This window comes from Lithobates pipiens, unplaced genomic scaffold, assembly GCF_037356315.1.
Source record: "Lithobates pipiens isolate NorthernLeopardFrog02 unplaced genomic scaffold, aLitPip1_a1.2 Scaffold_13, whole genome shotgun sequence".
NCBI classification, from domain to species: Eukaryota; Metazoa; Chordata; class Amphibia; order Anura; family Ranidae; genus Lithobates; species Lithobates pipiens.
This window is the reverse complement of record NW_027507718.1, coordinates 235,990,215-236,005,502: the sequence shown is the minus strand read 5'-3', so window position 1 is coordinate 236,005,502 and position 15,288 is coordinate 235,990,215. Positions and strand designations below refer to the sequence as shown.

General features: G+C 45.4%; 1 protein-coding gene across 14 annotated transcripts in view; it reads left to right on the top strand.

Moving 5' to 3' along the window:
- PTPN13 (protein tyrosine phosphatase non-receptor type 13) overlaps nt 1–14,851 on the top strand; it is a 413,328-nt gene extending 398,477 nt beyond the window's left edge. For all 14 annotated transcript variants that reach the window (XM_077476384.1, XM_077476379.1, XM_077476376.1 and 11 more), the window contains 4 exons: nt 8,520–8,857; nt 9,547–9,762; nt 12,935–12,997; nt 14,243–14,851. In XM_077476384.1, the coding sequence (XP_077332510.1) occupies nt 8,520–8,857; nt 9,547–9,762; nt 12,935–12,997; nt 14,243–14,329 (704 nt within the window). In that variant the 3' untranslated portion in view covers nt 14,330–14,851. The remainder of the gene's footprint in view (nt 1–8,519; nt 8,858–9,546; nt 9,763–12,934; nt 12,998–14,242) is intronic.
- The last annotated feature ends 437 nt before the right edge of the window (nt 14,852–15,288 follow it).

The following is a 15,288-nucleotide window of genomic DNA, read 5'->3' as shown; positions in this document are numbered from 1 at the left end:
CACACACATGCATACATACACATACATATATGAACACACACACACACACATACATACATGCATGCTCTCACACACACATACAAGCATGTTCACACACACACACACACACACATAAGCATGCTCACACACACACTCACACACATACAAGCATGCTCACACGCACACACACAAGCATGCTCACACGCACACACACAAGCATGCTCACACACACACACACATACATACATACATGCTCACACACACACACACACACACACATACATGCATGCTCTCACACACACAGACAAGCATGTTCACACACACACACACATAAGCATGCTCACACACACACTCACACACATACAAGCATGCTCACACGCACACACACAAGCATGCTCACAAGCACACACACAAGCATGCTCACACACACACACATACATACATGCTCGCACACACACACATACATGCATGCTCACACACACACACATACATGCATGCTCACACACATACATGCATGCTCACACACACACACACACATACATGCTCACACACACATACAAGCATGCTCACACACACACATACAAGCATGCTCACACACAAGCATGCTCACGCACACACAAGCATGCTCACACACATGCACATACAAGCATGCTCACACACATGCACATACAAGCATGCTCACACACATGCACATACAAGCATGCTCATGCACATACAAGCATGCTCACACACATGCACATACAAGCATGCTCACACACACATACAAGCATGCTCACACACACATACAAGCATGCTCACACACACATACAAGCATGCTCACACACACATACAAGCATGCTCACACACACGCACATACGAGCATGCTCACACACACGCACATACGAGCATGCTCACACACACGCACATACGAGCATGCTCACACACACGCACATACGAGCATGCTCACACACACATACATAAAAGCATGTTCACACACACAGAAGCATGTTCACTCATACAAGCATGCACACACACACACACACACACACACATGTTCACTCATACAAGCATGCTCACACACACACATAAAAGCATGTTCATTCATACAAGCATGCTTACACACACACACACATACAAGCATGTTCACTCATACAAGCATGCTCACACAGACACATACAAGCATGTTCACTCATACAAGCATGCTCACACACACACATGCAAGCATGTTCACTCATACAAGCATGCTCACACACACACACACATACAAGCATGTTCACTCATACAAGCATGCTCACACACACACACACATACAAGCATGTTCACTCATACAAGCATGCTCACACACACATACAATCACAAATACAGTAGATAGGCTTATTAAAAAAAAACGCCAGACATTTACCTCTTCCTGGCGGGTACTGCACTCTAGGGGGAGACAAAGAGCACACACTGCTTTCACTAAGCCTAATGTGAGGAGCTGCCGCACAGTGCCGATTTCAGTTCGGCTGATGATTGTGAGCTCCTCTCAGCCTTCCCTCCTATCGCAGAAGTACAGGGGGCCCTCGGGGCCCCCTGCAGCAAGGGGCCCGGTCTCCATGGCGATCTTGGCGACCCCTATAATTCCGCCACGGTCTCCGGCTCTGCCTCCTCTCTGTCACCGCCTGCACTCACGAAATCAAGCCCTGCCCATCTTCTCGGCCTTCATGCAAGGCCCCGCCCATATTCTGTCACCGCCTGCACTTATGGGCACAGTCCCCGCCATCTTCTCTGGCTCTGCCTTCACTCACAAGCCCCACCCATCCTCTCTGCTCGCCCAAGCAAGACAGAGCAAGGAGGAGGAACCACAAGTGATATGCAAGTGAGTGGCACCCATCCCTCAATATCAAAACTGCCACTGATCCCCCCCCCCACACCACCACCACTGCCACAGATACCCCCCACACCACCACCATTACTGCCACAGATAACCCCCCGAAACCACCACCATTACTGCCACAGATAACCCCCCCCCCACACCACCACCATTACTGCCACAGATAACCCCCCCACACCACCACCATTACTGCCACATATAACCCCCCCCCCACACCACCACCATTACTGCCACAGATAACCCCCCCACACCACCACCATTACTGCCACAGATGACCCCCCCCCCCACACCACCACCATTACTGCCACAGATAACCCCCCCACACCACCACCATTACTGCCACAGATAACCCCCCCACACCACCACCATTACTGCCACAGATAACCCCCCCACACCACCACCATTACTGCCACAGATAACCCCCCCACACCACCACCATTACTGCCACAGATAACCCCCCCCCACACCACCACCATTACTGCCACAGATAACCCCCCCCCACACCACCACCATTACTGCCACAGATAACCCCCCCCCACACCACCACCATTACTGCCACAGATAACCCCCCCCACACCACCACCATTACTGCCACAGATAACCCCCCCCCCACACCACCACCATTACTGCCACAGATAACCCCCCCCCCCCCCCACACCACCACCATTACTGCCACAGATAACCCCCCCCCACACCACCACCATTACTGCCACAGATAACCCCCCCCCCCCCCCACACCACCACCATTACTGCCACAGATAACCCCCCCACACCACCACCACCATTACTGCCACAGATAACCCCCCCCCACACCACCACCATTACTGCCACAGATAACCCCCCCACACCACCACCATTACTGCCACAGATAACCCCCCCCCCCCACACCATCACTACTGCCACAGATAACCCCCCCCACACCACCACCATTACTGCCACAGATAACCCCCCCACACCATCACTACTGCCACAGATAACCCCCCCCCCCACACCACCACTACTGCCACTGATACCCTCTCCCCCACACCACCACCACTGATACCCCCCCAACACAACCACTACTGCCACAGATAACCCCCCCACACCACCACTACTGATTCCTCCCCTCCCCCACACCACCACTACTGCCACTGATACCCTCTCCCCCACACCACCACCACTGATACCCCTCAACACAACCACTACTGCCACAGGTAACCCCACCACACAACCACTACTGCCACAGGTAACCCCACCACACAACCACTACTGCCACAGGTAACCCCACCACACAACCACTACTGCCACAGGTAACCCCACCCCACCACACCACCACTGCCACTGATACCCTCTCCCCCACACCACCACCACTGATGCCCCCAACACAACCACTACTGCCACTGATACCCCCCACACCACCACAACCACTGATGCCACTGATCCACCCCACCATGACCACTACTGCCACTAATCCCATCGCGCAACCACCATGCTTGCCACTGATACTATTCCCCTCTCCACCACTCATCCCATCCCACCCTCCCAACCACTACCCTCACCACGGATCCCATCCTCCCACCACAACTGCCACACATTTCATCCAATGCCCCCACTGATGCCACTCATCCCATTCAACCCCTCTACCACTGAGCCCACCTCCCCAACCACAACCCTTGCCACTGATCCCATCCCCCCTCACTGCTGTCACTCATCCCATCCCCCCACCCAACCACCACTGCTGCCACTGATCCCACACTCCCCACCGCTGCCACTCATCCCATCTCTCCCTCACCACTGCCACTCATCCCATTCCCCACCACCCACTGCCACTCATCCCAGGGGCATAACTACAGGGATCACAATTGCATTAGCGCACATGTTGCCCCTGAACACCTGGATGGGTTGGGGGCATTTAGAGGAACAAATCCCCTTAATTTTTCTCCTGCAGCCACTAAAACTGCATCTCCTCTCCCTCTGATAGGCATTAAGTGGCTGCAGGAGGAAAATGAAGGGGATTTGTTCCCCCTTCTATCCAGGTCCTGTTGCCCCCGGGACCAGTGGGGAGGGCCCTGGCTGGAGGCCAGAGGGGCCCTACATGGTTTCTTGCACCGGGGCCCTGAAGGTTCTAGTTACGCCACTGGTGATAGCCAAAATTTTCTGGGTCCTGCTAGGTTCTATGGGAGTGCTTGTCCCAGTGCACACTGACCACAGGGGTTTGTTCGCTTGGCACCATCACCATTCATAGAACACCCTGTATTTTTAAAATGACTACAAGGCGTTTTTCTAATTGGGCAAGGTGGAAGATTGCAACTATCACTATAGTGTCTTACATCAGGGGACACAGAGCCATAGTAATAACTATGTGGGTTATATTGGACCATCAGGTGCTGGACACTGGCACGCCTCTTTAGGCGTGAACTTCCCCCATGTAACCCCTCCCTCAGTTTTTTCGCCAGTGTCTAAGATGTTGGGCACTTGTAAGGATGTGTTGTACTGAATTCCACAGGCAGTAATCCTTTGATGAGAGCCAGCCATCCTGACCGGATCCGTTCTGATGTCTCCGTAATGGACTAAATGAATGGTACCCGGGCCTCGTCATCCAAAGACGTGAGGTTTTGCTTGCAAATGCTTTAAGAGCCGGGCCCTGGGATCCAGTACTTTTTGGTAGTAAGGCCAATAAAAGTTTACTGGCAGGGTCTTCTCGCAGGTCCAGGATTGTGGGATAACCTGAGTGTTCCCTGGTTCCTGAAGGTTTCCTTTTAAGGTCTCGGAGCCTACCATGAAGGGCAAAGATTGGGTATTTTATCTCTGATAAACCCTGCTGCGAGATAAGGTAGGGGAAATTTTCTCAGGAATCTCTCCTTCCATTTATTGTGTTGTCATGTCATGTCATGTCTGTGTCACCACTGGAGGCTGTATTGAGTACTCACCATTCTGACGCTGGAAACGGCAGAAGCTCCACTCTCCTCTCTGTTCAAGCCAGCTCAGACCCTCAGGTATGAAGGGGGGTCTGATCACTTCCTGGGCCCCCAGATTGGTGATTTTTGTCTGATTGAATGCCAGCCAGCTGCCTTTTTTTTTTTCACAAAAAAAGAGAGTTTTTTTTGGCAAGCTGCGGGCGCTTGCTGAGGGGAGGATTTACCCCCTGCCATAATTCCGGCGCTCATCCCTGTTTTTCCGAGTGGGGGGCATGGCTAAGCGGCGTCAGACGCCGGCCACACGTGTAGGAAGTAGTTTAGAGCTCTGCAAGAGAAGCTGCTGGCGGTGGAGGGACAGAACAGAGTGGTTGCTGATCAGGTTTGGTGACACATGCATTTCCCTTTTGGCAACATTGTACTGTATAGCTAGGATTAATAGCAGTTATTGTACTGTACTATAGCCTAGCAAGTGAAACATTCTTTTACTGGTACTGCCTCTGCTTTGTACTGTAAGCTATGAGTGACAAAGGGACCAGGAACTCCTCTAAGGGTTCTAAGGGGTTAATGGTATACAACAAACTAAAAACCCTTCCAAAAGAATGTCTTCCTCCCCTGAGAGGTTAAAAGAAAAATATGGCCAGTCAGATGAGCCGTCAGGGGTAGAACACTTCTGTCCCTGTGTATTTCATACAAACAGGTTTTTTTCTTCTACCATTTAAAAGATTATTGCTATGATTTCTCTCCATAGTAGGGCTAAACATAGCAGATTCCCATCTAGTCCCCTGGGCCCTTTTGTTGAGGTGCAGGAGGCTGGGGATCAGGTAGATCTTCCCAAATATTGGAAGATACTTATTTTTCCTCTTCTGAGGATCCTAACATGGAGGGAGTAGCCGCACAAGTCAGGTGTTTGTCTACTCCCTGATTAAGGGCTCAAGGAATAACGGCCCTAGCCTATTGGAAGATCTGCTTTTATTAGATCATTCAGTCTCAAGTCTAAAACCAGTCTGAGTCTGATCTCAGCTGTAGATATCTGAAATCTCTAGGTTGGATTCTCAGCCTAGGAAGATTCTCCTTAAAACCATCAAGGAGGTTACTTGGGGGCTGGTTATAGATACCATACAGAAGAAGGTATTCTTACCCCAGTCGTGAATCAATTCCTTTGTAGGACTAATTCAACTTATCAAGATAAAGGAAAATTCCTTCATTTGGCTGCAGGAGATTTTTAGGGGAGATGGTGGCCTCCTTCAGGGCCGGCCCTTACGCTCAGTTTTATTCAAAGACTGCTTCAAGACACCATCCTGTCGGTCTGGAATAAAGAGGATTCAGGCCTTGTTTGTTTCCAACACGCTTGGCTCCCGACATAGGACAAAGTGGTTGTTCAAGCTTCAGCTTAAAGAAGAAAATTCTTCCTTCTCAGAGGGTGGTGCATCATCATGCCTCTATGGCTCAGATCTGTTAGACCTCAACTTGGTCTTCGGTTCAGACGTTTTTCCGATTTTATCAAATTGATATTAAAGGTCATGAGGATATTGCCTTTGGACACAGCATATACTAAAGGGCTGCAGTATGAGTCCTCTGGCCTCCTGTTTACTTTTTAATGTCCCCCCCCCCCCTTCAGTTGCCATTGCTATGGGACTTCCCACATAGTTATTACTATGGCTCTGTGTCCCCTGATGTAAGAACAGCTTACCTGTAAAATCCTTTTCTTTGATGTACATCAGGGGACACAGAGGTCCCTCCCTTCTTATACACTTTGATTGCTTGGCTACAAAACTGGGGACTCTCAGTAGTGGGAGGGGTTATATGGGGGAAGTTCATGTCTTAAGGGGTGTGCCAGTGTCCAGCACCTGATGGTCCGATATAACTCACATAGTTATTACTATGGCTCTGTGTCCCCTGATTTACATCAAAGAAAAGGATTTTACAGGTAAGCTGTTATAAAAATCCTATTTTCCAGCTTCCCCTTCAGTCCATCAGGTATGAGTTAATGCACTGTGCCAAGCTGGACCAATGTAAATATGCAATGACAATAATTCCCAGACTTCAGCTTTAAAAATATTTGCAATGACATTGTATGGGTATATCATAATGAGCAATAGTTCTGTGCCTGCTTTTGGACATGATTAAAGAGTAACATAAGCTTGTAGTTATGAGGTTTTGTGGTGGAATAAAGTAAAAATTTGTAAATCCAGCATTTTTCTGGTTGTATATTTTTATAGGCATTTTGCAGAATAAAACTGTGGTAGTCACAGAGAGGTTTGTTATTTCACAAACTGATATGTTACCAGTCTTTGCATATGCTTTTAGGCTCCGTTCACATTAGCGCGCTTCTATAGACGCGCGATTACCAGAGCAAAGGAGACAGAGCAGCGCCATTTAAGTGTTTATTTAAACGTGCAGGTAGGCAGACATAGGTAGGCAGAGATCGCGCTGAATCGCACAAAATCCCACAATGGTATGGAGAATTTGGCGGTACTGGTAGATTCCAGTGCTTCCTGGATAGTCCGGGGACCTTGGGAGAGCGGAGATGGTGTCTGCACAGGAAGCGGAGGTCGTGGGTGTGGCATGCCTGCTCCTTCATCAGGCCGTCGACTCTGCTCTCTGTCCTTTGCTTTGCCTACAGCACTGGTTTTCAGCTTGGGGATCGGGAGCCCCTCGGGGGTCGAATGATGATTTGCCAGGGGTCACCAAATCCTGGGCTGTTTCTAAAGCCTGCACCACTCTCTCTGCCTTTTTTGCAGCCGCCCAGCAGGGCTGTGCCTGGAGCCTGTGGCCGCCCAATTGGGCTGTTCCTGGAGCCCATGGCCGCCCATTCAGTTCACAGCATGGGTGGGGGGCGATGTCAGCTGACTGGTGTGGAATGTGAAGTAGGAGGGCTGGAGGAGACCCTAGCTCCTGATTTTGGCATAGGTGTCACTGCTTCGAGACACCACAAATCTGAGACACAGTGAAGCCAAGTGCATGGTGAGTAACATACCTGTGATTTATAGTTGCCATTAAAAGTCCACACTACAGTTCAGATCAGCAGATGACCTTGACCAAGAGCACCTAAGTTGGCTGATCAGAACTCCTCCCAGCATTGCCACTCATCCCACCCCCCACCAGCACTGCCACTCATCCCACCCCCCACCAGCACTGCCACTCATCGCATTCCCCCCACCACACCAAGGAGGAAGAGAAGGAATAAAAATAGAGAATACATGGAAGGGAGAGGAAGGGGGGGCAAAGAAAAAGGGAGAGAAAGAACAAAGATGGCTAGAGAGTGGGATGTGGGAAAAAACAAGAAATTAGGATAGAGAGCGATAAAACGGAAAGAAAGGAGAACAAAGAGAGAGTGGTACATCCTAAATTGTACCATAAGTAGTTTTAATACTGTACGAGTGGAAGGGACTCTGGGAGCTAAATGTCTGTGGTTTAGGGGTACAAATTACTTGTCTTGCCTTGGGTTCTGACAACTCTTGGAGGTAAATGTCTGTCGCATCAGATATAGAGACTGTATCTACTACCCTATTAACATTGTGGACTACTTTTTAATGGGCTAGATTATCTCTTTCTGCCATGATTTCCAGTGCGACTTTCAGTGCAACTTTGATCTGACTTTACATTCTCTGGAATGTCACTGCAACTTTAAGTTGCACTGATTTTATTGGGCCCCATTGAAAAAAAAAGCTGCAACTTGTCATGCGACTTTTATGTGTTTGGAGCCTTACCTAATGGTTTGAAAAAAAATCTCTAACTTTGTGGTTACAAATATATTAGTTCTATCTTTTTGTTTTGCTTTACTATTCTAGATGATGCCACTAGAGTCCATCTTGGAACAGATGATGGTTACATCAATGCAAGTTTTATCAAGATGCCTGTTGGCAGTGAAGAATTCACTTACATTGCATGCCAAGGACCTCTCCCTAGTACAGTACCAGATTTTTGGCAAATGGTATGGGAACAGAATTCCACTTTGATTGCCATGATGACCCAGGAAGTTGAAGGAGGGAAGATAAAATGCCAAAGATATTGGCCTGATGGGCCCAACAGGCCATTACGGATAAATAATGGACTTCAACTGACATTATTAAGAACACAGCAACTGGAGAGTTTTTTGCTAAGGATCTTGGAGTTGCAAGATATTCAGGTCAGTTTTCTTGCCAAGATAGAGTCCTAGAAGTTCAGCCTATTGCATTTATATATTTTTGCAGACACAGTTGTGTTGTCTTCTGCTGTTGTCTGCACAGAGGGGGCATTGCAACTTGGAATACTTGACAGTAATACTCATGCATTTGAGTGACCTCCCAACCCTTGTTATAAGTTTGTGACAGTGCCTAAAACCTGGATTGAGCTTTGAAAGGAGCTCCACCATTACTGTTTTAGTGGGAAACCATGAAAGTTTTTGTTATTTTGGCTATTTTTAAGTTTACATTTTTAACTGATGTTTTAGGTCTGTGTTTACAATATGTATACAGTCTTTGCTTTACAATTACACTTTTAATTCATGGCAAAGGATTCCTAAAGCACTACTGTCAGGCAGACTGACTATCATTTAAACATGAGTTGACTGTTCTCACTGTTAAGTTTAAATTTCACCTTGAGCTACTGTTCTCCATACTTCCTTTCAATGGAAGGGGAAATACATACCAATATAAAAAAGAATACTAAAACTCCTCCTGCACAATCGGAATGAACTATATGCACTATTTTATATTAATATGAGTTCAAAATGAAAAGGTATTTTATGCCGTTTCTTAGAAAATTAAATAAAAAACAATCCCAAATCAAAAATTTGTATTTACTAATGGTGGGTCATTTATTATTTTCTTGTTACAGACTGCAGAAATACGACACATAGCCCACCTGAACTTCACTGCGTGGCCAGATCATGACACGCCTACAAACCCAAACCAACTTCTCACTTTCATCTCCTACATGAGACACATCTATAGGAATGGCCCCATCATCACTCACTGCAGTGCAGGCATTGGTCGATCAGGCACACTCATATGTATAGATGTCTTGCTGGGCCTTATCAGTAAAGATTTAGAGGTGAGTAAAATTAGTCTTTATAATTCAGGGTAGAATAAGGGCTTGTTTACACTTCAGAATATGGCACTGGACACACTTTTTTAAAGCGCTCTTAATTCCAGTGAAAGCACCTGTTCCAAAATAAAATTGTGAGCTTAAAGTCCTGTTTACATGTTGTTGTGTTTGCCTCGTTTCAAAAATGATCTCCTATGTGTCTTGTTTGGTGCCTCAAAGCTTCTCTAAAGCCTACATAGAAGTCTTATGACAAAGATCGCTAGCAGCACCTGCAGCTTTTGAGAGGCTTTTAAGCTTTTTTGGAGGTATTGCAGATATGAGATCTCAAGATGCACTGGGAAACCAAAAAGGGAAGTGGAAGGATGTCATCCGCAGTCACTCCCTTTTCATGATTATGGGGTTCTACTGGGCCCCTTTAAAACAAATAGAAAATCGGCACACACAGGACATTTGCCAAGCTTCATGAACACATCACTGAAACATTAAAAAGACATTAAAAAAAGCATGTTTAAGTGTAAATGAGACCTAATTGAATGGAAATCTGGAATATTATTTGATATAAACAGACAGGGTTAGCCAATTAAAAGGTCACTTTGATGCAGTTTGCTAGGAGGGCCCATTTTCACCAGTGCACAGTGTGCTGTGGAGCATGTTAAGGTGATTTGAGGTGGCATTCACGATAAATAGCACACACAGTATTAAACGCACCATAGGACACAATACAGTGGACATTAATGCAACACGGTGGTGTAAATAGGCCCTAAGTGCAAACCAAGAATCCTGTATTTTAACCACTTGCTTACTGGGCACTTAAACCCCCCCCCCCCCCCCCTCCTATCCAGACCAATTTTCAGCGCGGTCATGATACACTGTACCCAAATAAAAAAAAAAAAAATTCCCACAAATAGAGCTTTCTTTTGGTGGTATTTAATCACCTCTGCGGTTTTTATTTTTTGTTTAAAAAAAAAAATGTTAAAAGACCGAATTTTAAATATTTTTTTTATTTTGTTAGAAAATTTTAAAACCGTTAAATTTTTGTCCGTCATTGATGTACGCTGATGAGGTGGCACTGATGGGCACCGATAGGTGGCAGTGATGGGCACTGATGGGTGGCAGTAATGGGCACTGATCGGTTACACTGATAGGCAGCACTTCTAGGTGGCACTGATTGGCACCACTGGTGGGCATTGATAGGTGGCACTTATGGGCACTGGCAGGTGGCATAGGTGGGGCATAATTGCCTGTTCCTCTTCGGGACCAATGTCCCTTTCAGACGAGCCGGTGATCACCTTTTTTTTTTTTTTTTTTTTTCCTCCACTGTCAGCGTGATGAGAAGAAAAAAAAAACATCACTGAGCTTTTGTTTTGATCATGTGATCAGCTGTCATTGGCTGACAGCTGATCACATGGTAAGGGGTCTGCCCTTACTCGGATCGGTAATCACCCGAGTTTCAGTGACTCGTTGATCACAGCATGCTCCGTGTGCGCCCTGTAGGGCGTGTGCAGGGAGCGTGCACAGGGGAGGCCTTCATATAAGGGGCCTCCTGGAAGTAGCTGCAATGTGCCTGTTGATCCTGCAAAACTCTTGTGAGCTGGTAACTTGCTGTGCTTTCTGCCTCTGCTGCCTTTCATCAGTTATCACTGTTCTTAGCTACCTTTGTGAACTACAGGACACCCACAATCTTATATTAATTTGCACATTGTATTTCACAAATTTCTAGCCTACTTCTAATAATTTGAGCAATCTTGAATTTTGCAAACTTACTTTCTAAAGATCTCCACACATATATTTATTTAAATACACATATTCACTATGCTCCCTTTGAGTGTCACACATTTCGCAGAGCCTGCCTTCTGAACTACAGAGGTGCTGAGGAAAGGAGTTTCAGGAGACCAAATAAGTACAGGCAGGCAGCAAAGTACCATGGGATATGTAGTCCTTAGAGCTTAAAAGGCAGAGAAGCTGCAAAGCATGCAGGGAATCCAGGAAGTTGTGGAAAGAGATGGCCAGTACACAGGCAGGATAGTTTTCAAGTAAGTTTATATTGGATTGTCAAAAATAACTATTGTTTGTAGTTTTACTAAAATGCTGATGTTTAAAGTGATCGTGTATTCTATGACCATAGCTCTCCTTTAAATTGAATTCAAAATGTATACATGCAATTTTATCTATAATTTTCATTTATGGAAAAAAAGAGTAAACATTACCAGGAATATTTATGACCCATACACACACATAACTAAGAGAGGTTGTGCTTACAATTCAGACTCGGGCTAGGTTCACACCACATGTAGTGGGACTGCATTGAGCATCTATTTTATTGCAGTCCCACCGCATGATCAAGGCAAAATGCCTTGTCTATTATGTTCCCAAATCACACCACTGCATTGCAGTGGTCAACAGGCACGGTGTGCTAAGTACTGCATGCAATACTGATCTTGGCACCACCAACCCTCACTAAGATAATCACAAAATAGTCAATAGCATTTTCAGTAGAAATAAAAAAAGAAAATATAAGTTGGCTGTACACTTGTTTTCTTTTTTTCATTTGCGCTCTATCCACGCTATACAAGCCAGATGGGCAACTCTCCCTCTGTGCCTATTGTATTCTGACAGTCACCCCCACTGCCTTTAGAAATACCCAAACAGTGGCTGCATCTGATTAAATGCATCACTGCAGCCAACAATTTTCTGCCTGGCTCCTGCAATTTTTCAGTCGATGACTATCCCGTGAAAGCAGCTGACATAGCCACCCCTTAAGTGAATTTCAAACGATTCCTGAGTAGTTCACACTCAGTTGGCTAGAGACACAGGAGAGCGGTTGCTTTGTGGCAATTACATTTTTATTAGAAAGTGGTAGAAAGAAAATGCTGCATGAAAAAAACACACATACCTCCAACCAAGCTTTACAGTACAGATGGACGAATCTCCCACTGTGACTATTGTATTTTGACAGATGACCCGGCATCTGATTGGATGCAGCAGTTGTTTGGCCAACTGTTTTCTAACCAGTTCTTTTGATTTTTAATCCGGCGGTTGTCATGAAGCAGCAGACAGGGCAAACCACTTAGTGAATTTCAGGCAGTTCCTCAGGAACCAGCCAAAATGTGCGCAGTATATATCGGCAACAGAATGACTACAAAGTGTATTCACTTTTATTAATTTTTTTTCTCTTTAGTTCAGTATTTCAGATCTGGTTCAAACAATGAGGCTTCAAAGACATGGGATGATTCAAACTGAGGTAAACTAACTTAACAATCGCTTTCAACTATGTCTGTGCACATACTGTACATCTTTAGATTGGTGGGACTGATCACAGAGTGCAATGAATGGTCTAATATGAACATGAACTATGTTGTAGGGCAGGGATATGCAATTAGCGGACCTCCAGCTGTTGCAGAACTACAATTCTCATGAGGCATAGCAAGACTCTGACAGCCACAAGCATGACATCCAGAGGCAGAGGCAAGATGGGACTTGTAGTTTTGCAACAGCTGGGGGTCCGCTAATTGCCTATCCCTATTGTAGAGAAAAGTCAACCAATGAATCGCTTTTAAAATCAAGTTGCTGACTGACTAGTTAAAAATGATTTTTTTGGTTCTTTATGGTTACAGGCCAATTCCTTAACCATTTAACATTTCAGCTTCTTGTAAGCAGATGTAGGAAACCAGCATGTGGGGGAGGGATAAAACTTTTGCTTTCTGTCTGCATAACAATTTGACAGATTTCTCCTTGCTTTCTGTCACAACATAATAGGCAGTAAGGAAATCAAACTGGACTTAAACAGCAATACCAGGGCTTTAAGCACGGTTTGTGTCCTCCCTAAAATGATTCTCCTCACTTCCTGTTTGGCTGCACACCAGAAAACGAAGGAAAACCTTACCAAGTGGATGAAAACGGCACCATACACTGATAAAAATGTATCCGGTCCAGCAGGGGCAGGCTGAATTTTAATCAATAAATGGGCTTCCCCGCTCAACGGAAATCAGTTGTTTAATCAACTTCTGTCGAAGAGATATATTGGAAAATTTTCCATGGATGCAGTGTGTGCCGCTGTCAGAAAACAATGTCCAAATCTCTGAGTAGGCCACTTGTATCCAAGATAAAGCATTGAATGGCCCACACTGTTCTGAAAGGGCCAGTTTAAAGTTACCTGCATTCTGCCCACAGAAGCCAATCTAATATAATACATAAGCATAATAAAGTGTCCGCTCCCCCACCTTACCTCTACTCAAGCCTTAGTTTGCTCTCCCATTACTGCATTGTGGGAGGCAGTAGGAAGTATATTGGGTTTTTCTTGGAGCTTCAGCAGCAAAATTCTGAGTGTGTTGTGAAGATAAGAGCAGAGAATTTGCTTGTATCGTGTGTATTTATCTACCCCTTGTGGGCAAAGTACAGGGTTACAATCATTTTCGCAGACTACTGAACTAAATCAGAATCCATGACCTTCTGCATTAAACTGAATGTAAATGTATTTTTGTTGCAGGAGCAATACATTTTCTGCTATCAAGTTATCTTCTATATTCTAAAGCAACTGCAAGCAGAGGAGCAGCACAAAGGATCAGTCTCATAGTGTCTTATAAATCTCTCCAGAGATATAAGCTCTGGCTAGAAGCCTTTTATATTCCAGTTATTAATGTTTCCATAACAAGAGCTGCATTTTAGTAGCTTACTTATGTTGAGCTTGTCGGGTCTCAGCTCCAGTGGATGCCAAGTGCAGTTAAAAAAAAAAAAACTGCCTTTTTTAAAAATTTTCAGGGGTGAAGGGGATTGTAAAAACAGTATTTTAATATAATTCGTATCACATGTTTGTTAACATGGTACGCATGTACATTTGCAAGCAATTTTCTCAAGTATTTTCAGAATTTAAAGTTCGTTTTCTAGATAATATTTGAAAGCAGTATTTAAAAACAAATTATTTCTATAGACCAAAACCTAGTAAGTTTATTGTAATTATTACATACATTTCATAATGTTTACTTATATAGAGTTTTATGTACTATTTATATTCTTTTACAAGGAAATGTTAGTGTGCCTACCTGTACAAGTAGGCATGTTCATTCTCCACTCTGTAAATAAAGCATACACATTGAAATACTTATTGTAAGTATATTCTTTCAAAAGCTTTGGGTGTTGCTTTTTTCATACTAACTAATGCGATCAGTAGTATGCTTCTGACCATTAGTGTTATACATTAGGAGATATTTGAATTGTTTCACTACAGTGTAAAATTTTTAAAATGTGGTGCTAAAACTTAAAGCGGACTTCCACCCTGAAGTGGAAGTTTCGCTCATCTGATCCCTACCCCCCTCCGGTGCCACAATCGACACCTTTCAGGGGGGAGGGGGTGCAGTTACCTGGATAATCCAGGTATCTGCACCCACTTCCGGGACAAGACCGCCACAGATGCCCCACCCCCATTGTGTTCTGGGAAACACACAGTTCCCAGTACACAGCGGGGACCAGTAGAGACGCGCAGCGCGACTCGCGCATGCGCAGTAGGGAACCGGGCTGTGAAGCCGCAATGCTTCA